This window comes from Tinamus guttatus, unplaced genomic scaffold (genome assembly GCF_059628265.1).
Source record: "Tinamus guttatus ecotype Peru unplaced genomic scaffold, ASM5962826v1 Tinamus_guttatus_pri_ptg000023l, whole genome shotgun sequence".
Taxonomy (NCBI): domain Eukaryota; kingdom Metazoa; phylum Chordata; class Aves; order Tinamiformes; family Tinamidae; genus Tinamus; species Tinamus guttatus.
Genome location: NW_028288557.1, coordinates 2,923,114 through 2,949,081, shown reverse-complemented (window position 1 = coordinate 2,949,081; position 25,968 = coordinate 2,923,114). Strand labels below are relative to the sequence as shown.

Here is a 25,968-nt window from a genome sequence, read left to right as displayed (position 1 = left end):
CCATCAAAAGGGACTTCAAGGCATTGGGGACATCAGCTGCAGGCACGGGTGCGCGGGTGTTTTTCTCCTCTATCCCCTCAGTGCCGGGGGAGGACGGTGAGAGGAAGAGGAAAACCCACCTGCTCAACACATGCCTAAGAGGCTGGTGTCAGTGGTCAAAGTTGGGGATTTTTTGACCAGGGGGAACTCTTCAGGGCACCAAGCCTCCGGGCGATAGATGGGGTTCACCTGTCTTTCTGGGAGAAAAGAATCCTCACCCAGAACTGGCAGGGCTCACTGAGAGGGCTTTAAACTAGGTATGAAGGGGGAGGCGTCTAAGACTGGCATCACTAGGGATGAGCCCTGGGGCAGCATGCCGGGGTTGGAGGAGAGCTCACTAGCCACAGCAGAAGAGCATCTACACCAATGCACGCAGCATGGGCAACAAACAGGAGGAGCTAGAGGCCATAACACATCAGGAAACCTATAACATAGTTACCATCACTGAAACATGGTGGGACCATTACCATGAGGCTAACTCAGGCTGGAAGGGACCTCAGAAGGTCTCTTGTCGCACCTCCTGCTCCAAGCAGGGTGAGACCTTGCTGTGGGATCAGACTGCACGACAATTGTGAGAGACAGTTCCAAAAGCTGTGGCAAACCTAAGGCAAATGGCGTCTGCTGCTCCCCTGTTTCCCCCAGCCCTGTCTTTTCATCCTGGAAGATCCTCAGGTGGGTCCAATGATTGCTCCTGGGGGAACCACAGTGAGTCTCTCCAGGCAACTCCTTTTGCTCCATGTGCCTGCGCAGCCTGATTGCGGAGCATGCAACTGCTGCTCTGCTTTTGGTCTTTCCAGTGCCAGGCTAGAAGAAACAGCAATAGGTCATTTTGTGAGAAATGTATGAGGTTTCTCAGGACTCCTGATGGAGAGTTACTCATTAAATCTGGAGGAGCACATGTGATCCAATTCAGGTTCACAGAGAAGGACTGTTGTTGGTGTTTTTCTTCTCCTTTCACTGGGCTCACCATCCGTCCAGCCACCAGAAAGGGTACAGAAGTCACCTGGTCTGCCAGAATGTTGCCTGGGAGCAATGGAAAGTGGCAAGGGAGTCTGCAGTCATACCCTGGAGATTAGTGGTTTGTTCAGAGCCCAGGTTTCACCTTGAAAGAGCCCCAGCATTGCTAGCTGCCTCCTGTGGCGCTTAGTGCGACTGAAGTCGGCTGGCAGAAGGTTGTTCTTCTGAAGCAAAATGTGAAGGAGAAATGATAGTCGAGTCAGTCCTGCAAGGTATTAATTGCTGATGTGGAGTTTTCCTTCTCTCTGTCTCTGTAGAGCGGCTTCAAAAGGCCCTGGTCTGCTTATTTTTGCTGGACTCCACATGATGCTATTGTCTGATTTTTAAGTAGCCTGGATAGCTCAGTTGGGAGAGCATCAGACTTTTAATCTGAGGGTCCAGGGTTCAAGCCCCTGTTCAGGCGACAGTCTTCCTCTTTACTCACCAGTGGCACTGCCCAAAGTAAAGGAATTACCTCTTCTTTGCCTCTAAGTGCTGTTCCCCATAAAAGAAGCCAAGCTTAAGCAGCAAAGTAGAAGCAGTTCTGCTGCCTTTCTTCCTACGCTGCTTTCTGTCTCTCCTAAGCAGTCTGATGCTTACTGGCTAAACTCACACGGCCAAATTTGCTTCGGCAGGGCCTTAGTAAACTTGTCTTTTGCACAGCCCTATGCACTTGTGGTCTTTGGTGTCCTTTAGACCTGCAGCTGTTGTGACAGAGCAGGCATTTGCAGTATTGTAAAAAGGGGAGTACTGCACCCCAGTCATCTAAGATGAAATTTTCGCTCAGGAGAGGAGGAGATTTGATTTGAAGAGTCCCATAACCCAAATCAAGGCCTCTTGAATCGCCCAAAATGGAACCGTGAATCCTGGAGCCCTGTCAAATGCGAATTGAGGCTATTGAGGGCAATTCAGAGTGCTGCGGAGCTTACTGAAAAGGCACTTGAAACCTTCAGATAGGATCACAAGGCCTGGGGTCTCAGTAAAGTAGGCCCAGTGAACAGTACTGGAGATCTTCGGGGAACCCTCTTGGATTCCAAAGCAGGCCAAGAAATCCTGGGATAGGCCCTAGCACCCCTGATATCCTCTGTGCAAACTCCCCTGGTGGTTGCTGCATGCGGGCCTCCTTCTCTTTGTGTGAGGACTGCAAGAACCATGGGTATGAGGGCAGAGAACACACTGATTGCTTATTAGTTAATGCTTATAGATGCCTGCTGGGAATGGATCTGCCTTGGTGCTCAGAGCCACTCTTTCACCTCCCGCTGGTATACAGTTCAGCAATACCATGGGGGAGCGTTGTTTGCCATTTCCCTTGATGGGGCAAGTCACTGAGTAGCTCTCAGCATCTCCCAGAGTTTTTTTCAGCTCCTGTATCGGCAAAGAAAACCCCCGATTGCCCCTGTTGGCAGTCCTGCGCCGTGGCCCCTGAACTTGCACAGCTCTCAGGCCTCTTCAACGGCCTCAGTGCCATGTGGCTACGTCGTGACCCACCCAGAGCTCAGATACGAGCTCAGGGCTGAATGTGAGTGGTGCAGAGGAAGATTACAAACGCTGAAGGGGTTCAGAAATGCTTCTGTTATCCCGTCGTGGAAGCGTGCCTCGTGTGCCCATAAGTACACAGCGTTTGAACCCACACGGAGGTCCTGTGCAGAATCAGGTGCTTGGAGATCCTTCGCAAAGCAAGCACACCCAAAGGGCTTCACTTGTTCTAGTTACTTGGAGCTGCCTATGTAAAATTTGTACTTGTCACTGCATTATTGGCTAGTTTGCATATATATTTTCTTATCTACATAAGCATGCACATTACATAGGCTCCCACATTTCAGGCCCTGGAGGGGGTGCAGTCGTTATCTCATTATCATGTTCATAGATTTTTTTTTTTAATTACTGTGTTAACGAAGTTTAAACAGGCTTGTGTTACTTTAGGTTGCTTGCTGCTCAGTTCTGTTTTGTCCGTGGGTATGTGCAGGCCCTATCTCCTACATGCAGTTACTAGGTGACATGTTCCATTTTTTTGATCTCAAGGCTACAAAATCCTCAGATTTAAATAAAGCACCAAAGCACAGATGATCAGAAAAGCAGTGGACAGAAATGACATAGATTTTCCCCTTCATTTGGAAGTGAAGCAGAACAGGCAGACAGACACCAGGAATACTGGTGGGTGTCAAGGGACCCTAAAGCATCCAGGGAGACCCTGTGACTCTCTCCCAATTCCCCTGTCTATACCTTGTACCCTCCTGGCTATGTCAGGCCACAGCCCATAGAGGGGAGGCTTGGAGCCCTGGTACTGGGGACTCTGGGGAGACAAGAGCGGTCCCTCTGCTTCCTGTGCAGGCGAAATGTTGCTCAAAAGGAAATGTGGTTTCCCCTCCCCACCCAGGCCAGCAGTGACATGTGGATCCATCTCCCCACTGCATGTAGTACCTGCCTCAAAAGTGTTGCTCAGAAGAGGCTCCTCTGCTCTCCTCTGCTGACTGCAAGTGAGAATATTTGGAGCTCCCTTCAGCCCCATGATTTCCCTCTTCCCCATGCCTCAACCCTGCACCATGCAAATTTCTCTGGAGAAGCCTGTGATGCTCTTCTGTCTGCTGGTCTTCATGTTTACTGCAGCCCCCAAAGGTGAGATCCAATCATCTCCTAGGAAGAGGACATGGGCATGGGTGGTCTTAGCCTTTCTGCAAGGGTTTTGCATACTCCTCTTCCAAGGGTTCATATTCTCTCGGGGGCCTGTACCTTCCTGATTTACTCCAGGACTTCTCCTGCTCTCCTATAGGACGTATGAAGGTTGGAGGACAGGGATGTGACACTGTCCTACTGTATCTCTGCACCTAACTACCATGAAGAGCTGTTCACTAACCACAGTGAACTGTGCCCAGTTATTTCCATCCCTGCACTGTGCTGCCCACCCCATGCCTTCCTACTCTATCTCATCCCACTTATCCACATACTAGGGTACACTGCCTGTGGAGAGAGAAAGGATATGGAGCAGAGAGGGATCAGGGGCTACTTTGGAGTTTTGTCTTCCCACCAAAGAGAGAATGGAGTTGTGGCTCCCTAGCACTCCTCCCTGTCCCCTGCACCAAATGCTGTGCCCCAGCAGAACCAACAGTCTGTCAGTGATAGGAAGCAACCTTGAGTGAGGAGTAAAACAGATAAAAGACAGTGATAGGAGGGCAGTTGGCTTCTTACATCCATCCTCATGAGTCCAGGCAAAAGCCTACCTACGGCAGTGGGCACTGTCAGTCAAGGTCATACACCCTCCCCTGCAGAATGGGCAGAGCCCAGCCCAGCTGGACTAGGCTCCTCTCTGCCTCCCTTTAAGTTCCTTTCACTCCAGCTAAGGAGGAAATGCTCTACCCAATGAGATAGAGAGAGTCTAACGCTCCATTTTCCTCTGGGGCTTATGCACAACTGGCACACCACTTCTCTATGGGTCTGTGCCCAGCCTGCTCCTTTTGCTCTCTGTGTGCAGGAGAACAGGTTTAGGGGCAGCTGTTGGAGGCAAGAGGAGGACTGAAAGGAGCTGGGGACTCCATATGCTTCTCCTGCCAAGCCTCTGGATTCAGCTTTAAAGATATAACATGAGTTGCTCAGACTCTAGTGGGTCTCCTGCCTTAGCATTCTTTGCAACCATGGAGCTCGGGATGCTAATACTACCAGGGACAACTTTGGAAACTGAAGGTCTCTAGTCCTGTACAGCCTGACCAGTCCTCAATGCTGCACTCACGAGCTTTCCAATGTCCCCTTAAAACCTCACATGTCTTTCCAGGTGCCCTTTGTGACATAAAGATGGTGGCATCTGGTCCCACGGAGAGGAAGGTCTCTGGATTGCTCCCACTTAACTGCACTATAACAGGAGCACCTCTGGATAGCCATCGCTATGACTGGAACTATGTCCGTCAGACTGCGAGTGGAGAGCTACAATTCGTTGCCTGGATCTATCCTTTTGGGAATAACACAGGCCATGCCCCACGCTTTCAAGACCGAGTCACTATCACCGCAGATAAAGCCAAAAAGCAGGTCTCCCTCCAGCTGCATGCCCTGACAGCCACAGATACAGCGACCTATTTCTGTGCCAGGCAGCACACTGTGACACCAATGGAAGGAAGGACTGCACAAATAGTGGGAGGGCTGCTGTAGTGACAGGGCCCTTGGTGACAGAGTATTGCAGGCATGACTGAAACAGTGATAAGCAAAGTAGATTAATTACGTCTTGTTATCTGCTGACTGTGTCCTCACTGATGCAGCCCAGGATATGATCTGCTGTCACTGCTGCAAAAACACATGGGTGACTCATGGTCAACTCACTGTCCATCAGGACCCCTGGGTCCCTTATGGGAGACCTATTGGCCAACCAGTCACCCCATCCTGTATTACCACTCAGGATTATCCTGTCCCAGGCATGGGTCTTCTTTCCCTACCTCACATGCTCACCTTATGTTAACAGGTGTCCTTTTCCAACTTCAGACAATGGCCTTTTTGAATGGAAGAAGCTCTGTGAATCTTCTCCTCTCATCTGTATTGATAACGCGGATCCTATCTCCAGGATCAGTCATGAATAGCATCAGGGCTCACAGGCTTCAGAGCAACAAACAGGAGAGGCAGAAGATCTACCGATATAGAGGGGATACAATTTACTCCTTGGAAAACTTGGAGAATGTGCAATCACCTCTCTAGGTCTGCTGGGCAGACATCACTTGAATGATCAGTCTGATGTCAGAGGCCCACAGTTTAACTTTTGATATATTAATATATAACTGTTAGGGATGTAACTCATGTTAGATAAAGCATAATTAGGCAGGTGTTATATATATAAAAAAAGCACGTAACTGACAGAGAAAACAGAATTAAACTTAAAACAAGTATATTTGCCTGGTGACTTGATACACTAGTCAATGAGCAACAGCTCAAACTGATACACTGATCAATAAAGGTTAAATAATCTGGAAGAGGCTATACACCTTGTAAAAATCATCTGCCTCAGTCTGAAGGTGGAGTGGAAAGACTCTACCTCTGGAAACACTGGACCATGGAGGTCTTCATGGTGTCATGGCCTTCATGGAGGACACCTGGACCACATTTTCATAGCCAGGATCACCATGTTCAACATCCTGCTCTACCAGACCGCAGCTCCTGTATGCAAGGAAAAGGGAAGCAGAATAAATGTTTTTCTGTAACTTCGTAGTATTATTTGCAATATTAATCATTATTTCACAGAGACAATAAATATTCAAACTTCTTTGCAAGGATCCAATTATTGTGTAGTAGGTAATGTGTGCATTTAACCTGTACTAGCCTAAACTGCATCAGCACCTGCCTTTCTATATTTGCAGAAAAGCAACAAATCACATACCATAATTACAACATAAAAGAGAAGAAAAAGTGAGCAGTGCAGTTGAGCTGTATAAAAGCTTCTTTTACATGCATTCTGCATCACCTTTAATCCACTTGCAAATGTATCTGTAAATTCAAGCATGAAAACTTACAGCAAACACAGGAAATTACAATCTGCTCACATTTGCAGTGAAAAAGTGATTTCTACAGGCTACCAGGTGACCATGTGTTAGGTTATATGACAAAAAAAAAAAAGGATCGACTGCACACACACAAAGGAGGACAGAGGAGCAGGGCCAGGGGAGGGAGCTCAGTAACCTAGTCAAAGAAAGGAGCCTCAGCCCCAAAACCCAAGGGCTGTCACAGGACACCCATCTGCCCCATGAACTTGAGGGTACCCACCACAATAGGAGCAGCTCTTCAGAATGCCTTAGGGACTGATGGAGGTTACTGCCTAGGGGTATGGGACACATTACAGAACGCAGGGAAAGAGTACCTTTGGGATCATCCAAGATTTATTTTAGGAAGTTTAGGGGAAGAACCAAAAGTTCGGAAAGGGAAAAATAAGAGTGGCTAGGGAAGAAAAAGCCTGGGAAAATACATGGGAAAAGGAATAAAAGGGGCCAGCTGCATGTTAACTGCTCATCAGTACATTTGTCTGACCAAGCCCTGCACCCGATCTGCACCATGTAGCCCGTTTTCCTATTAAACTCCATTTCTAATGATTTTCCAGAGGGATTCTCTACTTCAGGTACATGTGTGTGTGTATGGAGGTCTAAATGCCAGCAACCTGAGTGGGGCCATGGGTTACAAGGACCTGTGTGTCTGTAGTGTCAGCTCCTGGAGGGACCAGAGTGAATGAAATCAAGTCAGTGTGTGATTGCTAGCAGATTTCAAGCCAGGCTAAACAGCAAGTGGATTAGGTGATTTGGGAACCAGATTTGTGTGTGTCTCTGGGGTAGAGGCAACTGGGAGGCGACTAATGGAGTGATCAATAGGTCGAGACCAACTGCCAGAGACACCATGGAGTTGGAGATTGACTGAGAGACTGTCTGCATATGTGTGCAAATGTCCACGTGGGAGGCACGGGCATAGCAATGACCCAGAGCATTTACTATCTGGACTGTGTGCCCAACGCCGGCTGCCAAGGGACCCATAATGTTTGTATTCACAGCTATAGTTGGTCTGCAGGCCTTCATATGTTCACATGACAATAAATAGGGAGACTGGGGATCCAAGGGACAGCTACTGGATGGACTATGTGTTTAAGGCCAACTGCTGGAGGGATACACGCTCTATATATGTATGTATTTTGCACTAACAGTCCTTTATCTTGATCAGCCAGAGTGGGGAACCAGAGGAGGCTGTTGGTGCTGTTTTTTTCTGCTGAATGTTGTCCTCTGTGAGCAGCTGTGTGTATATGTTTATGGTATACACGAGATTATCTGTGTGTCTAGACATCTCCTATATTTCCTTCAAGTCCACCCCCATGTTCCTGGAGGGGAAGTCCTCTCCTCTTCTCTTCCTTTCCCTCCTTCCTTCTTTCACCATCAAAACAAGTCAAGGAGAGGTCTTCAGTACCAATCAGTGGAAGGCACATCATCCAACCACCATCCTTAGCAGTCTGATAGCAATTCCTATGTGCCTTCTGCCATTTTATTTTATTTTATTTTATTTTATTTTATTTTATTTTATTTTATTTTAGGAATGCAGCACATATATACAGAGAAACCACAGACAAAAGGACTCAGAGTAAAGGAGGAAAGAAGAAAGAAGTTTGTGGTTTGCAGAAGGACTCTGAACACCAGGGTGTTCCTAAAGCCAGGTGAAGACCCGATGTAGCAGAAGGGAGACTGATGGAATTCAGGCTGATTCAGGCAACTACAGGCCAGTCAGCCTCACCTCCGTCCCCGGAAAAGTGATGGAACGGCTCATACTGGCCGTTGTCTCCAGGCACATGGAGGACAAGAAGGTGCTCAAGAGTAGTCAGCATGGATTCACCAAGGGGAAATCTTGCCTGACTAACCTGATAGCCTTCTATGATGAAATGACCGGCTGGATAGACGAGGGGAGAGTGGTGGATGTCGTCTATCTCGACTTCACCAAGGCTTTTGACACCATCCCTCACAACATCCTCCTGGGCAAGCTCCGGAAGTGTGGGATAGATGAGTGGACAGTGAGATGGATTAGGAACTGGCTGGATGGCAGGGCCCAGAGAGTGGTGATCAGCGGTGCAGAGTCTAGTTGGAGGCCTGTGGCTAGTGGGGTCCCCCAGGGGTCAGTCCTTGGTCCAGTCCTGTTCAATTTATTCATCAATGACCTGGATGAAGGCACAGAGTGCTCCCTCAGCAAGTTTGCTGATGATACCAAACTGGGAGGAGTAGCCGATACCCCAGAGGGCTGTGCTGCCATCCAGAGGGACCTGGACAGACTGGACAACTGGGCGGTAAAAAACCTCATGCAATTCAACAAGGCCAAGTGCAAGGTCCTGCACCTGGGGAGGAATAACCCCAGACACCAGTACAGGCTGGGGACCGACCTTCTGGAGGGCAGCTCTGCGGAGAAAGACCTGGGTGTCATGGTGGATGATAAGTTGACCATGAGGCAGCAGTGTGCCCTCGTGGCCAAGAAGGCCAATGGGATCCTGGGCTGCATTAAGAAGAGCGTCTCCAGCAGGTCGAGGGAGGTGATCCTGCCCCTCTACTCAGCCCTGGTGAGGCCGCATCTGGAGTATTGTGTCCAGTTCTGGGCTCCACAGTACAAGAGGGATGTGGAGCTGCTGGAGAGAGTCCAGCGCAGGGCTACAAGGATGATCAGGGGCCTGGAACATCTGCCCTATGAGGAGAGGCTGAGGGAGCTGGGCCTGTTCAGCCTGGAGAAGAGAAGGCTGAGAGGGGATCTAATCAGTGTATATAAATACCTCAAGGGAGGGAGTGCAGAGGACGGGGATGGTCTCTTTTCAGTGGTGACCACTGATAGGACTAGAGGAAATGGCCGGAAACTGAAACATCAAAAATTCCATAGGAACTTAAGGAAAAATTTCTTAACAGTGAGGGTGACAGAGCACTGGAACAGGCTGCCCAGAGAGGTTGTGGAGTCTCCTTCTCTGGAGATCTTCAAAACCCGCTTGGATGCAGTCCTGTGCCACGTGCTTTAGGTGTCCCTGCGTATGCAGGGGGGTTGGACTAGATGATCTCTAGAGGTCCCTTCCAACCCTAAGCATTCTATGATTCTATGATTCTATGATTCTATGAATCTCAGATATATGAAGAAGAGAAGGCTCAGGAGGCATCTTGCTGATGTGTATAAATATATATTGGAGTACAGAGGGGAGGGAAGAAGGTAGAGCCAGATTTTTCTCTGCGATTTCCAGTGCTAGGACAAGGATCAATGGGCACAATTTGAAATACAAGAAATTCACTTTAAATACAAAACTATTCAAATTAAATATAAGAGGGGTTTTGGTTTTTTGGGGTTTTTTTATTATTTTTTTTTACAGTAAGAGCAGTCAAACACTGGGAAAGGTTACCTAGAGAAGTTATGTAACTTTATCCTTGGACATGTTCAAAACCTGATGGACAAGATTCTGAGCAACATGCTCTCGTTGACCCTGTTCTGAGCATAGGAGTTGGACTAGATGTACATGTACTATTCTGTGATTTGGAGGTTCCCTCTCCCTCCCTACCAAGAATTTAACTCATCCACACAAACAAAAGGCAATTAAACAAAGCAAAAGGGTATCTCTGAAGAATTAGTGTATCACAGACTCATCTTGATGTGGCAAGAAAATACTGTATAAATAGTAGAAATAGTTTGAAATATAAACATTTTGAGGCCTAGAGAAGTCCTATGAATGTAAGACAAATAAAACTGACTGCAGTTGGGACAGCTACAGATACTGTTCAAACAAACAACAAAAAAGAAAAACAAAACAGATAAACAGCTCAATTCTCTGCAAGTGTATTAAGAATAAATTTGGAATCCAGTTTTCAAAGTGAAAAGGGCTCTGATAATGAAAATTGATCCATGCTCATGATTTATGGACAAGTTTTAACAAGATAAGAGTGTTTTTACATCGCCTACTAGAAAAGCCGTGCTGTTTACAATTTCTGGTAACTACTCTGTGGTTTGCTTATTCAGTGGTAACCGAGCAGAGAAAAAGCGGAAGACAAAATCCAAAGACAGGAAAGAGGAGTATCACCTGGCACTGAAATATAGGCACAAATGTTTTTGTATAACTGCTGATCACTGTGTGGAGTAGGTATCACAGTGATTGAAAGGAACTAAACCACCCTACACAAATCGACTCCTTGAAAAGTCTAAAGGTGCAGCATGATCTACTTCCTCACAGCTTCTTCTTGCCACAGAAAACTGCAGTCTCAGGAACAGATTTGATTCTGAGCATGATTCAAGCAATAGGACAATTTAACTACGCCAGGCCGGTTTTTCTTGCACATAAATGCAGATGTTGTGTCATCTTACCAGCTATTTGATTTGGAACATCCAGTTGTCCACTCAAGTTCAACCAGTGGGGTTTTGCTGTAGCTTCCATCTGAACTACTCATTGTGTCCCCTTTGAATCCATTAGAGAGAAACAGATGCTTGTAGGGAGAAATTTGTTTCTTCCCGAGCTGTTTTATACAGATAAAGTAGCTCATTCAATTACACTTGGGGCATTACTCTCCTCCCTCCACAATACACAGTTTACTGTCACAAATGCAACTCCTGGAAGCTAGAAGAGTAAGAAGAGCACCACACCATGTGGTTGAAAGGCAGCTCCAATTTTCCCCTAGCAGACCATTACCTACACAGACCATTACCTATACTCTGCCATTGAATGGCATTCTTGAAACGAAATCTTCTCCCTTCATCTCAGCTTGCAACAAAGCATCCCTGTCTGTCCACTATCTCAATCCACTTTTACAGTTATCCTGCCCTCCTCCCTTTTCCATAGCTCTTTCTTCTCGAGCTCAAAGACCTTAGAGACCAATCACTATTTTCTCCTTCAATCATATGGTTAGAATTCTTCTCCATAGCCCAGGGCTTTTGACTGATGATGCCTTTGTCTTTGGCCCTAAAAACTGCAGTTTCTTCCCGTTCATTTCCTCCTCAAAGACCATTTCATGGAGGCTTTTCTACGCTTCTGACTTGGAGAACACGAATTCTCCTCACCATCATAGGAAGCCTAACTGATGCATTCATTTCGAAGGTAAGCACTAAATGGACTACAGATTGCTAAGGGAGATGAGGGCTGCAGAGTGTCTACTGCAAGAAAGCTTCAGAGCTTTAGGCCCTGAAAAGGGCCAGATAACCAATGTCTCCAGGAAAGGAGGAAGGACTGGTCTGCCTCTTTATGCCACCGTCAGCAGCTGGATGCCTTCCCATCTCCTGTCACTCCCAATTCCTATTATTTTTAACCTTCAGTGCCCATCTGCAGTATCATTTAGTTAGACGACCAAAGTAGCAGTTTTGTACCTTTTTCTGTGCTGTTCCTTATGCAGTCCTATGGTGTCTTATAACTGTATTATTGTCTCCCCATGAGTGTCAAGTTTCTTTTACCAGGATGTTAATAAACTTCCTCTCCTTTGCAACCTCCTCCAGCTTGGAGCCGCAATGAGTCATATTACTTTGGTACACCACCTACCCCTGCCTATACTCATCTTTTTTCCTCCTTCCCTATAAGACTGTTTTCATGGAATAAGCATAGAGATACTATCTCAGAGCCATTGCATTCGCAGACTACTCTATTAAAAACTGCTCTGTGAGGGGAAGCACTCACTCACCTCAATGCGAATGCTTGGTTAATATTTCCATTAAATTAAATGAAAATGGTTAGTGCTCAATTAAAGTGGTTAATATGTCAATTAAAGATAATTCGCCTGTGCCCCATGGCTGTGTTCACACCACTGCATTGCAAAGCTGTTCTTTATATCATCTTCAGCAAAAGGCAGAAGCCACACCTAGCCACCACACCTCTGACTCCTGGAATTGTCAGGTGCTATAATGTCCATCATGCATAAGAAAAGTGCATTCACGAGATCATCTTCCCCCACATACTACATTCCACTCAACTCTTTAGGTGCAAGGTGCACTAAGGTGCAGAAAATGAAGAGTGTTTTTCACTTTGCAGCATACACTGACAGGCCAGTAAAGGTTTCCTTGGGAATTGCTAGGGGGAATCTTGTCTCCAGTGGATCTTAAGAGTCAGAAGATGTGAGGCTTACTCACGTTTTAAGTGCAAAAAGCAATATGGTAGGTCAACAGCAGATCTTATAGAGTAATTTGCTAAGAGATAAATACCAGTAACATGGATAGCTGGAAGACCAGGATCCCAGACCCCATTCAGCTCACCCTGGGACTGTTAATCCCTAACCCTGTCCCCTATCCTACAGCAACGTCATTCTCCACCATAACCCTGCCTCAGCCTGGTGGTGGGACCTGCTGATCCAGACCCCAACCCATAGGCCTGGTCTTGGGGAGCCAGGAGGAAAAGGGGATCCCACAGCTGGCAAGGCAGGGGCTTTGCCCTCAGCTCCAGCAACCAAACCTGCAGTATGGGTGATGAACACAAACAAATATATCCATACGATACATCTCTATTTAATGAAGAGCAACCCTTTTCCCTTTTTAAGTTACCAAAAGCAAGATTTGGACTCCCTGAGGCATTGAATGATCCTCAACCCTGGCCCTTCCAGAGAGATAATGATTTTAAAAGACGAAGCTTCTCCAGTCCTCATCTTTCTGAGCAATGAAAAAATAATTCAAAGTATAAAACTAGACTGCTTTTGCAACCTAGAAGACCTTTGCTATCGCTGTAGGATAACATTCAAACACTGAACAACTTCTGGCTTTCCAATAGGCTAAAACCCATGAGCCTTCCCAGAGTTGCACTACAATCCTGCAAGTTCCCATGGGATAAAATTCCCACCTTTTGCCTAGCCTTTGTTTGAAAGTCTACCCAATTTCTTCATGCGTTTTATTGAGCACGGACTGCCTATCTCATCTGAATAGTGTGTGGTAAAAAGGAAGGAAGAGGCACTTTTTATAAGAAGGTAAAACACGGTGTTGAGAACTTGGAGTGACAACAGACAAGCTGGTATTTGGAAGTGGAGTCACCATCTCTGTTGAGCCAAGTAAGTTCCACTTTTTTTACTCCTAAAAATGTATTAAAAGTTGGGGATGGAGGTGGTGCAAAGGGATTGTGTGATTTTGCAGCACAATGAGATTTTTTTCTCCTTCTTGGCATCTCCGGAGCATGCATGCTCCAACAGTTGTTCATTTTTAGTTCTCAGCTCGTATCTATTTAATAAAGTTTCACAGGAAGAGCAGGGCTAGTTTTCTGGTTTTCATCATCATTATTTCACAGATCTTGCACCACAAAATTTAGCACTGTATTTTTTATGCCCAATTAAGATAGCGTCTTAGCCCAGCTTATAACTATATGATACCCTATCCCCTTTGGTGCTCTTTCTATATATAGAAATGGAATATGCTCAGTGGTATTTAAAGCAGCTAAGAGGACACATACCTTATTTCTTGAATATCTGAGGATTTCACAAACATAAAAGACATAGAAAACATCCATTAATAGTCACTACATTGCATCTGCTCCTAAAGGGGAGACCTCAGGGGGGATCAGTGCTGAGCCCTGATTTCCAGCAGCCAAAACTTCAGATAGCCCTGACTGGACTACCTCTGATCTGTAGGTGATTTGACTCTCAGAAAAGAGAGCAGCAAATAAAGTCATCCCCCGATGATGCTTCTTTTTCAGAGAATCAAGCAGAGTCTGCCCTGGAAGTCATTGCACTTAAATCAAGGAAAAGCAACCAGTACAGTAGTAAAGTGAATGTGGCTTGTTTGGCAAGGAATTTCTACTCGAAGAACATCAGCCTTGATGCACCCAAAGGTGACACTGTATATGACCTGAAGGAACCTCTTGTCACATCAGAGGGGACATACAGTCTCATGAAGATAGTTGTGGTGGAACCAGATACAGAGGTGACCTGCAAGGCTCTGCGTGAGGGGAGCAAGATTGCAGCCAGCACAACCCTTCCAGGTACAGTGCTGCACTCCAGATACAAGCTGTTTCTGGAAAATGCATCTTACAGCACGCTTTCTTGCTCATGCTAGGAAGTATTCCCTTTGAGCTATATATAGCAGTAAGAAGTACAATAATCAGCAAGGTATGTAGGTTCTTAATTGGGTGGTGCTAAGATATATTAAAAGGCACCTAACACACTCAGAGCTTTCTTGAACCCTTCCTTACCTAGTATTTGTGAGTCTAGCCTTATGCAAGGCGAAAAATTTCCAGGCACAGAAGTATAAGTGTCTGCATGAAGAAAGCATGAAATAGCTTTCATGAAAACAAAAATAAAAAAGAAAATATGATTTCCACTCTCTCCTGGTCCCCCCCTCCAAAAAAAAAAATTTGGGGGGGGCTTATTTTTTAATCACTTTTAATAGAGAAAATTTTCTATGTTAAAGATCATTTTAAAAGATCAGGAAAACTCAGTAGTCTCATTTTTTGCTTGTTTGCCTGCTTTTCACTGTAATCACATGCAGGAAGCTAAGTTTTCCCTTCAAATTAAACTCCAATGCTGCTTATTCATTGCTGGGGAAGGGGGTTATAAATAGACCTTGTGTACTTCCAGTTTTATATATCTTAGATATGTTTTAAAGTTTCTTTTTTCAACCATACTACAGCAAAGAAAGCTGAAGAACTGCTAACAGTGGATGCTTGCAACATTATAAACTTCTCTTCAAAAGGTTAGTTCCTGAAACCGTGGACTTAAGTCACTTCATTGGGGATTCAAATCGGTGCAAGAAAAGCGTGTTTTCTTTGGTGCTGAAGTGTCAGAACTGCAAATGCATACCTGCTGTTTCAGGTTAAGTAGTTACATAGATGACAGTTTTCCATGAGATATGTAACAGAAGATAAAATCCTAACCAGTCAGTTATCTCCTCCCCTCCCTGCACTGGCCACATTCCCTTATTATTTTTTCCCTTTGTCCCTGCTTCCCTCATTGGCCTACAAGCTGCAATTTTTCTTTTTCTGCTAACACCAAGGCCACAGTCTTTTCCTTCTTTTCCAAACCCTTTTCCCTCGTTTCCTTCTTTTTCAAACCAGGTGCCAAAATGGAGAAGGGGAATATGCTGTTCATGACTGTATTGGGTTTGAGAGTCCTGCTGACCAAAAGCATCGCCTTTAATGTGCTCATGACTCTCCGGCTGTTGCTCTTCTGAGGCAGGTAACATGCCACACAGTCCCTGGGCAAGTAAGAGGCAAGTGCAGGGAGTCACTGCTTGACTTCATGTTCTTCTTTAATCTCACATAGAGCCAGATCATCGCAGCTATCCTTGTTTCCACCGAATATGTCCCTGTTTCCAGTGACTACCACACTGGCAGCACTGACAGCCCCAAATTACCTTTGTACCTATCTACTCCAGAGGAGCCCAGGCTGTACCACATATCTTCTGCTTTTCTGTTCCAAGTGGTGGAGCACAAAGTCTAGAGAAATGTAAGAATCAATAGGAAATGTAAAGAGAGCAACTCAAAAGACAAATACATGAAAAGAGGAAACAAAAGGAAACAAGGAGAATTTAAAAGTTAATGTATCTCAAATAGCACAAATATTTGTCCCGGTCATTCTCAGTTAACAGAAGCTAGGCACAACTCCATTAAATGTCAACAAGAATTTAAGATGAATACTGCTGTTTCAGATACTGGGGAACTGAGACAGCAGTGAGCTAAAGAAGAACAGGAGACAACTCATACCAGCATAATTTCAACATCATGTGTCAACTTTGCTGGCAATAAACATCTAAAGCATCACAGAAATCTCCACTTCATCAATGTCCTTTTCAGTTAACACCATTAGGAAGTTTTCTTAGACATTTAATACTGTTGAAACCTTGTCCTCTTGAGCTAGTTTCATTAATTGTGAGAACATTTTTGGCTATTTCTTGTTCCTAATGAACCACAAGAGTTTTTCTTTATCCCTCAGCTTAGCAGGAATAGTTAGATTTCCTACTTCTCTATGCCCTGCATGAAGACATCCAAGTTTATTAGTTTAATTTTTCAAATTAAAACTTAATTTTAAACTCGATATTCTTTAAATATTGCATATGCTGTCATATTACATTTTCATCTCCAAAAGTAATGTTTTAGTGCTTAGGGATGCCATCCCAGGTATAGTTTTGAGTTTTTTTAGAAGCTCTTGTTAGTGGTAATTTTCTGGAGGAGGTGATTAGATCTTCACTAGAACTGAAGTGATTCACTTCAGCCAGGGATATTACACTGTTTCTATTTGCATCGCTTCTTTATAAAATGTATCTCTTTTGTTAAGTATATGGTATCTGTATTTCAGATGTCTGTAGTAGTAAGTACCAAAATAAAGTTTTATCATCAGGTTTCATGGTTTCTGCTGTGCCCTTTCTTCTGAAATCTCAGTGGGAACTGCTGAAATCCAGCTATCTTATCCAGTGGCCATTGAGATCTAGAAACCCACCTCTTTCAGCTTAGATTTCGCCACGTGTGTGAGTGAGCACACATTTTTATTTTATTTATTTTTCTCATTGAACTTTCCACCAGGAAAGAAAAGGGCTTTTTGGCATATTTAAGAGACCACAAATTCTGACTCCATTGGGTTCAAATGAATTTTAACAAATTGCGCCCTTTGCATGTGGCACAAGCTCAAACTGGGGATCATAGCAGAGACAGAGATGCATCCATAGAAAAATCAGTTGAGATGGGTCGATAAGAGCATGAGGAATGAAAGCACACACCTCAGAAGATGAGAGGACAGGGTGTCTGTTTTCTACTCACTGATACTAGGAAGAGGCCAAGAGGAAATACTGTGGTATAGTTTGATAGGCTGATAACACAGCATTTTGTCTGGCAGCCAAGAAGACCTAACACATGCACTCCCCCACTGACTTCTCTCTCACAAGCTGCGAGATGCCGCCCACTTCAAGCAGGAAACGGTGGTTAAAACAAACGCCTGACTAAATCACTCTCCTCAAGACAAATCCCCCCTTGCTTAAAAAAAAAAAAAAAAAAGCTAACCACATCCTGAAGGGAAGGACACAAGTTTTTTTAGATACTGACTGAGACATTGCTGGCTTCAGGAAAGCCTCCAGAGTGTGCATGGAAAAAAAAAATCTATTCAACTAGCATTGGCAAGTTTAGTTCTTCAGACCCAATTCAGAAGATTTGACATTTATACGGACGATACTAAGACGGATTTTTTTTTAATCCACTACTCCACCATGAAGAAGATTGGAGGATTTTGCTCAGTGACAGACTTATGATGACTTATTGATAAAACCAAAGAACTTTTTTCATTGCGCTCTACCCCATAACATTTCCCAGTTGCATTAGTAAGGTACAGAGGGGGAATTTGATTTGTGGGCCTCAGGACCCCTCAAGGGATGAGTGTTTCCCGAGTTTTTTCTTGACTCATTTGAGATAAGTACTGGCACTGCTGCAAAAGGAATGCTGGGATGGCTTTTTCATAGGCTGGAATGTCACGGAACTATTCACTGCATTGTGTGATCGATCTAAAACTCCTCGGATATTCTTTCCTCACAACTTTGCAGGAAGAAGGTCTCCAGCACTTTGTGCTGCCTCATATTGGGTCAATGAAATACAGTCAATAAAAATATCTCCCAGGATGGCCAGAGAATGTGAATCCCTGGCGGGGCGGCCTTATCCTCATATTCCTGGGGGCGGCAGCAGCAAGCCCGCTCAGCCAGCGCGCCCGGGCTGCCCGCTCGGCAGAGCATGCGGGGTGCGCGGGTCCCTGCGCCAGCCGCGGCAGAGAGCGCCCGTGGGCTCACAGAGGGGCATCCGTGGGCTCACAGAGGGTGCCCGTGGGCTCACAGAGGGCGTCCGTGGGCTCACAGAGGGCGTCCGTGGGCTCACAGAGGGCGCCCACGGGCTCACAGAGGGGACTCCGTGGGCTCACAGAGGGCGTCCGTGGGCTCACAGAGGGCGCCCGCGGGCTCACAGAGGGGCGCCTGTGGGCTCACAGAGGGGCATCCGTGGGCTCACAGAGGGGACCCCGTGGGCTCACAGAGGGCGCCCGTGGGCTCACAGAGGGGCCCCCGTGGGCTCACAGAGGGGCGCCCGTGGGCTCACAGAGGGGCCCCCGCGCTGCGCTCTGTTGCGCAGCCACGCGCTGTTGCGTTGCGCCGCGGAGTCGCGCGCTGGGCTGAGCTGTGCGGAGCGCCCCGATCTCGCGTCGCAGAGCGGTGCGCTGAGCGGTGCGGAGCGCCGCGTTGGGCGCAGCTGGCCCGGCGCGTTGTTGCAGGGCCGGGGACGGGCAGCATGGTGCGAGCGCGGGGGGCGGCCGCCCCCGGGCACCCACTGCTGCCGCTCCTCAGCCTCCTGGCGGCCCTGCGAGCCGGGGACCTCCGGGCCGCCCCACGGGCAGCACCGGACCCAGGTAGGGCGGGCGGGTCCACATGGCGGGAGGTGCCTGCCGGGCTGCGGCCAGGACCAGGCCCCTCGTGGGGCCGTTGGGAGACAGGAAAGGAGAGGAGATGGGATGCGTGGGATGGGGTCGGTGGTTGGTTCTGGCGGTGAGAGCTTTGCCTGGAGCAGCGCCTGGCGTCTTGTGCCGGGAGCTCTTGTCCCCGTGCGTGGTTCCAGCGGTGCCTGGTGGCAATGCTGATTTGGGGCGGAATGCCAGCGCTGAGCTGCCCCCAGAGCTTGGGGGTGAGCGGTCTGGGGACCTTCCCTGGAAAGCCTAGAGTTAGGATTAGGTCGTGCTGCTTTTGCCATTTGCCAGACGGGGAGCCGCTAACAGGAGACCCTGTCCCCACCTTTGCTTTATTACAGATTTTGTTTTCGTTGATCATCCAGCTGCTCAGCTGGATCCTGAAGCTGAGCCTCCAGATCTTCCTCAGGGTATGTCGTCCACTTTTGCTTTTCGGAAGGAGTAAGAGCTTTCTTTGCACTCTTTTCCTAACATGAAATTGTACTTCATATTTCCTCTTTAGGGCCGCAGGGAGACCTGAGGGGTGAGTTGCAAAGCAACAACTTTACAAACTTGATTTTGGGAGCTGCCTGCCAAGTGGCAGATATATATCCTTCCTGCCCCTCCCCAGCTTTGCAAACTTTGACCTACATATATTTGTCATCATGCCCGCCCCTTCCATTCGCTACAACTGCTTTGTGATGAAGTTGTAGCCTCTCCTATGGAAAACTCTTTTCTGCTTCCAAAACGTGCTGTAAAGTCAGCAGTCTTGGTGTGATTGAGTTTAAGGCTTGTGTGAAATCTGGGGTGTCCTTTCAGCTGGCAGCTCCACGTCTGCTGAAATTTCGACCCACACGGTGTGAACACCAGGGCCTCCTTTCACAGCATGCTTACATTTGTAGCCATTTGTACATGTGGCACCATCACAGGTGTCCACAGAAGACGCAGGAGCAGAAGGGCGAGACAAGTGCTTTGGTGTGATGAGACACTCCATGCTTCCTCACTGGAATCTGCAGAAGCGTATGGTCGTAGGCGATGACAACTCTGCTCATCCCTTTGGTTACAGATGCAGATGCAGATGCAGATGCAGATGATGATAATGCAGATTCTCAGATGGAGGCTGGATTAGAGTCTCCAGGGAATCGCAGAGGTGAGGCGTGATTACTGGCCTTCTGTTTTGGTTGACTTGAAAGCAGCAGCATTTACTGGTGCCTATCTTGTTCATGGGAAATCTAACTTAACGCTTTCTCTTTAGCTCCTCAGTCCCCCAAAGGAAAATCCTTTCAGGAGACTTTGCAAGTCCTAAAGAAGATCCTGAAGGACCTGGAGACAGCAGCTAGTGGGTAGATTTCACTGTGCATTAAGACACAACCATTGCAAAACTGAGCTTTTAGAAACATTGTTCTTCTTTCCTCCAGGTCTTCGTAGTGACAAAGATCCAGAGGCTACAGCTCAAAAAGCCCTTCAAAGGCACCGTTTACTCTTCATTGTCCCAATCTTGGGCTCCATTTTGTTTATGGTAGTAATGATTTATAAAGTCCATTCCCTGCTGAGGAAAAGAAAACGGTGAGTTGTTCTTTGCTGACATTCCTTTTATTTTCTATCTTTTACCAACCATGCCTTTGTAGTGATAGTGCAGTGTAGTGGTATTACGGAGTGCCTGGTGAGCTGTTGAGAGTATTCTGTGGAGAGGTTTGCTGTAAGCCTTCTTAGGTGGACTCTTTCTTGTGAGCAGTGAGGACTCTGTCCTAAAAGCCATTCTTGTTGTTGCAGTGAAGCGTTGTCAGCTAATCCTGCAGCTGCCTGCAACGAAGAACGGCTCAAAAGAGAGGAAGGCAGTGCAAAAGCAGGAGGCAAAAGAAAAAAGGATGAGCTTGCTCTGGAAAATGAACGCATCAGCACCAGCTCCACTCGCCTTCCAGTGTCTCTCCCGAAGTGAATATATAATAAGTCGGACTAAACTGGTGAGAATCCTTAGCAGTTTTGATCCGTTGTGTCTGGGTACATGTTGCAGTTTAAAGTGGGGGCAAATGTGATAAGAGATGAATCCTCCTGCATTCCAGGCGATCCTCTGAGGTTAGAGCACCTGAGGGTGGCTAGACTCATCTCTTCATAGGGATACCAAATACTGTGGCAGCTACAGGCCTGACTCTGGAAGCACCAGCATCATGAACAGTCTGTTGAGTATGGGTCAAACCACATTCAAAGCAATTAGTTGAGTTCCCGAATAGTATGATTTATTTAAATGCAACATTTACAGCTTTCGGATGTCAGTACAGACAACTCTCAACTGCAGTGTGGGGTTCTTGGCTAGCTGTAATGTTCAGTAATCACTCACCGAAGAAGATGGGAGAGGGCTCTCAACCTGGAGGAGTCTCCTCAGGCAGCATCCTGACCCGAGGACAGAAAGACAGGTTCAGCCCATTGACCGATCCCGAAAGTTTTGATGGGGTCTTCTCTGAATTTCTTCCCTCCTTAGTCCACATCTTTTATTTATTTTTACATTTAGGTGGAGCTTGAGTGACTCTAGTCCTACTTACTTTTGTTATTGCTTCGTGTAAAAGTCTCTCCTTTTCATTTAAAGATACAGTCAATCAAAAATCAGTGAGGAGTGGTCATACCTTGGAGGTGGGTAACTTCTGGGATGAAGGTGTGCATTGGTATTAAAATGAGGTTATAATGAGTAAAAATTCAAGCAAGTCCATCTGAAGGGATTGATCTGCCACCATTGTTGCCCAGCACTGGACTTCTTATTGTACTAAGTGCATCAACTGCATGACACCATCAGGTTGCCACCTCTGTAGGGAATGCAACAGAGTTTGGCGTGGTGTCTCCACTCTGCTCTACTATATGTTGGGCTGCGGTGTCTCCACTCTGCTCCACTCTTTGATTACTCTTACTAGCATGTGCTAGGAGGCCAGATTGTGTTGCCTAGAGGAAGTAAGCCCCTGTAATGTCCTGACTTCTGTTAGGTCCTACTTTTTCTAATTTTCCCCTTCTCAAGCAATTTTCCCACAGTGCAATGCACAAAGCACATTTTGCTTACAAATTTAAGCCAAAAAAAAAAAAAAGGGATAAAGTTCCTTGTAGGATCCAAGAGGAAGGCCAAGGCAGGATGCAGCCCAAGAAACCTTCCGTTTCCCTTTGCACGCTCACATGACCTCAGAAACCTGGTGAAGGAATGCCTTTGGAGGGGAAAGGCCCGGCCGTTCTTGATCTAGTGCACTATTCGTGTTATTCCAAAGGCCTTGGGCAGGTTTCTAGCGTTTGGTTCCTAGTGGACCTTATCTGAGAGTATGATCTGGTACGTATGTTACTTGGTAGATTAGAGTTTGAGCTCCCTCCTTTGGGGCTTGAGGGGATTTTAGTTTTAATTTTAGCATAATCTCAGGCCTTGCTATGGATAATTTGGAACGGGTCATCCCAGTAGTAAGTAAGCTTCTGAGCAGCTTTATCAATTTGGTAATTTCAATAGAATCATTAGTTGGCTGATAATAATAATGCACATATTTTAGCATCTATATCCCAGGGTTGACATAATGGGCAGGAAGCAGGAACAACTGCAGTTAATATGCCCTGGTCTACTTCTATTTCCCCATCTCCAAACATGCTGGTTATTTATCCCCTAGTCTGGGGAACACTACTCACACCAACGAGGTTCTGAAGGGCTGCAACTCCTACATGTCACCCAGAGCCACCTGTGTTGGTGGCTTCCCTCAATGCTTCCCGCCTTGGAGCAGCATTCAAGAGGACACTCATGTAAGCATGGGGAAGACACCAGTGAGGTCAATGTTTTTTGTTTACACTCTAAAACGGTGGTTTAAGACATGGTTTGGACTAAAGCTCCAGCCTAAAAATGAGAACTCTGCCACATTAATAGTTCTCGGTACTTCAGATGGAAGAATATCCACCAAGAACAATCGTGAGCCTGGCACTGCCCTAACAGGCACCGAGGCACAATGGGTTTCATCTCCACCACAAGCAGCAATGCCCCTAGAACTGAACCATCAGGGCCTCAGATACATGTGACCACACATCCACTAAGAGGATTCTCTTGCTCGGCACAGGCCTAGCAGGATATCAGACACAAGTGATCACAGACACAAAACTCATGTTTTGTGACATGAAACTCATAGGTTATGTCACTGACCTATCAGACGTTGAGGAACAAGTCATGTCACAACCCCCAAGAACATCTATGAAGCTTTTAGAGGCCTATGAGGGCCTTAGGCACAAGTGACCCCCCAGTCCCATGCACCAACTGCATGTCCAACAAAGGCACTAAGGCACCACGGATGTCAGAACTACCAAGGGCAGCCATGAGCCTTGGACTGGCCTATCAATGACTCAGGGACAAATGACCTCGCAGGGAATAACAGCAATGGCATAGCCAGTTGAGGCCGATCAGGCACTGAGACACAAGCGATGTCACAAGCAGAAAGAGCATCCATGACCTTAGCAGTGGTCTATAAGGCCAAAATCACTGACACCAAACACCTATCTAGCACTGGCCTATCAGGCAGTGAGGTACAAGCAATGACACAACTACCAAAAGCAGCCTTGAGCATAGCCTTTTTCTGTCAGGGCCTCAGGCACAAATGACCAGGCACTTCCTAAGGGGAGTCTCCTCCTTGGCACTGGCCTATCAGGGTATCAGACACAAGTAATCTCATAAGTACTTTTGCAATTGTGAGGTCACTTGTGTCCCCTAATCCCAACTGGGGAAGAGCTAAGTATCCATATCTCAAGTTCATGTACACCAGTGCACACAGCATGGGCAATAAACAGGAAGGCCTAGAGGTCACGTCACGTCAGGAATACTATGACATAGTTGCCATCACTGAAATGTGGTGGGACCACTATCATGACTGGAGTGCTGCAATGGATAACTGTAGACTCTTCAGGAGGGACAGGGAGGGAGGGAAGGAGGGAAGGAAGGAAGGAGGGAAGGAAGGGAGGGAGGAAGGGAGGAAGGGAGGAGGGAAGGAAGGGAGGGAGGGAGGGAGGGAGGGAGGGAGGGAGGGAGGAAGGGAGGAAGGGAGGAAGGGAGGAAGGGAGGAAGGGAGGAAGGAAGGAAGGAAGGAAGGAAGGAAGGAAGGAAGGAAGGAAGGAAGGAAGGAAGGAAGGAAGGAAGGAAGGAAGGAAGGAAGGAAGGAAGGAAGGAAGGAAGGAAGGAAGGAAGGAAGGAAGGAAGGAAGGAAGGAAGGAAGGAAGGAAGGAAGGAAGGAAGGAAGGAAGGAAGGAAGGAAGGAAGGAAGGGCTGTGTGTTAGGTAGTGCTTTGACTGCATGGAGCTCCAAGAGTGTGATGGAAAAGTCAAGTGCCTATGAATCAGGATCAGTGGGAAGATCAACAAGACTGATATCCTGGTGGGAGTCTGCAATAGACCACCCATCCAGGATGAAGGTCCAGATGAGGCATTCTGCAAGCAGCTGGCAGAAGTCTCACCATCATCAACTCTTGTCCTTGTGGGGGACTTCAATCTACCAGGCTTGTGGAATGTGTGGAAGATAACTTCCTGTGAACCCCTGGTAAGTGAGCGTACAGGGGAGGTGGCCTGCTGGACCTGCTCTTTGGAAACAGAGGAGGATTGATGAGAGATGTGGTGGTCGTAAGCTGTCCTGGGCACAGTGACCATGAACTGATAGTTGGTGAAGTCAGGAGGGGCATCAACTGGTACATTGAAATTCTGGGGGGCAGACTTCGGACTGATTAGGACATTGGGAGAGTCCCTTGTGAGACAGTCCTATAGAGCAAGGACTGGATATTTCTCAAGGAGGAAATCTTAGAGGCATAGGAGCAGGCTGTCCCCAGCTGCTGAAAGAGAGCTGGAGGGGAAGAAGACCGGCCTGGCTGAAGTACAGGGGTTCTGGGCAGCCATGTTGTTTTCCTAGAATCATTGAATCCTTAGGGCTGGAAAAGACCCCTCAACACCATCCCTCTTAAACCTTGTCCCTAAGCGCCTCATCTACGCATTTCTTGAACACTGCCAGCGTGGGGACTCCACCTGGGCAGCCTGTTCCAATGCTTGACTACTCTTTCCATGGAGATATTTTTCCTAACATCTAACCTGAACCTCCCCTAGCTCAACTTCAGGCCATTTCCCCCTTGTTCCTTGTTTTGCACGGTTTGCTGGAAGCAGGAATCTTCCGGCACAGGCCTTACCTGCGTGGCCTCTTAGCTCGCAGGGCATGCCAAGAGGGGTTGTCTCCTGGCAGTGGTTTCCCAGGGGGATCATGCAGGCAACCAGAGAAGGCCTGCTCTTAGCTGTACCGTGGTCTCCTGTTTGCTCTACGTTTTTCCGAGAGACCACAAGTCACAGTGAGTTAGAGGGAGGGCTGTGGTGCAGCTGGGAGTGCTCTTAAGCCCCAGGGTATCTGTGCAGAAAGGGCCCTACAGGTTACTGCCAGGGCAAGGCTTTTGCAAGGTTCCCTCTCCTTAGGTTTTCCCCTAAAACACTCCGCCTGTGCTTGGAGTGGTGGCGAACAGGTCCTTGGAGGCTTGTTGCATGTCAAATGGTTATTGCACCTTCTGAAGCAGATGCATGTTCTGTTCCTGTTGCCGTGTTCTTTGAGGCAGGATATCCCCACTACTGACCTCTCTGGGGCTGCAAACCACAGGGCATTTAAGGCAACTGCTTTTCCTTGCCAAAATGAATGTTTCCAGGAGGAACTCCCTGTCTGTAGTCCATTCAGCAGCCAAAAATACAGTTCAGTACTGGAGGGAGAAGAGTGTCAATCAATTTCCTTCCCTCCCCTGGAGCTTTTAATTCCTGTGTAAACTAGGAGGAGGCTGCGCTTTCTTTTTCCTGGGCTACTTTTTCTCTTGAGGAGGATGTGCCAGCTCATACCTTGGGCTGGAAGGACCTCTAGTGTCTCCCTACTCCATGCTTTGGCCTCACAGCTGTAGCTTACTATTTCTCTGTCTGATGTTTCCCTGGGAAGGCAGCTGTGTGCTCCTGCTCTCAGTTATAAATGGTGTATAAAGGTGTATAAATTGAACACTGGTCAAAACGTTACCACTATGTTACGAAGTCAAGTTCATAGATGTTAGGAAATTGCTCCGATGAAGGGCTGTATGTCGTGTTACACTTTTAATTCACATGCCACCAAGTCCTTGCCACT

The 25,968-nt window shown here is 46.9% G+C and overlaps 1 protein-coding gene and 1 non-coding gene across 2 annotated transcripts; both read left to right on the top strand.

The window, feature by feature from the left end:
• Positions 1 to 1,386: 1,386 nt before the first annotated feature.
• Positions 1,387 to 1,459, top strand: TRNAK-UUU (transfer RNA lysine (anticodon UUU)). Its single transcript has one exon. It is a non-coding gene; the product is annotated as a tRNA-Lys (tRNA).
• Positions 1,460 to 3,467: 2,008 nt separating this feature from the next.
• Positions 3,468 to 16,119, top strand: LOC104575407 (uncharacterized). The gene is made up of 8 exons (XM_088524747.1): positions 3,468 to 3,651; positions 4,802 to 5,121; positions 12,791 to 12,797; positions 13,437 to 13,499; positions 14,138 to 14,422; positions 15,070 to 15,132; positions 15,494 to 15,614; positions 16,087 to 16,119. The coding sequence occupies exons 1-7, from the start codon at positions 3,543 to 3,545 to the stop codon at positions 15,607 to 15,609; spliced, it is 963 nt and encodes a 320-aa protein (XP_088380873.1). The 5' UTR covers positions 3,468 to 3,542; the 3' UTR covers positions 15,610 to 15,614; positions 16,087 to 16,119.
• Positions 16,120 to 25,968: the final 9,849 nt, after the last annotated feature.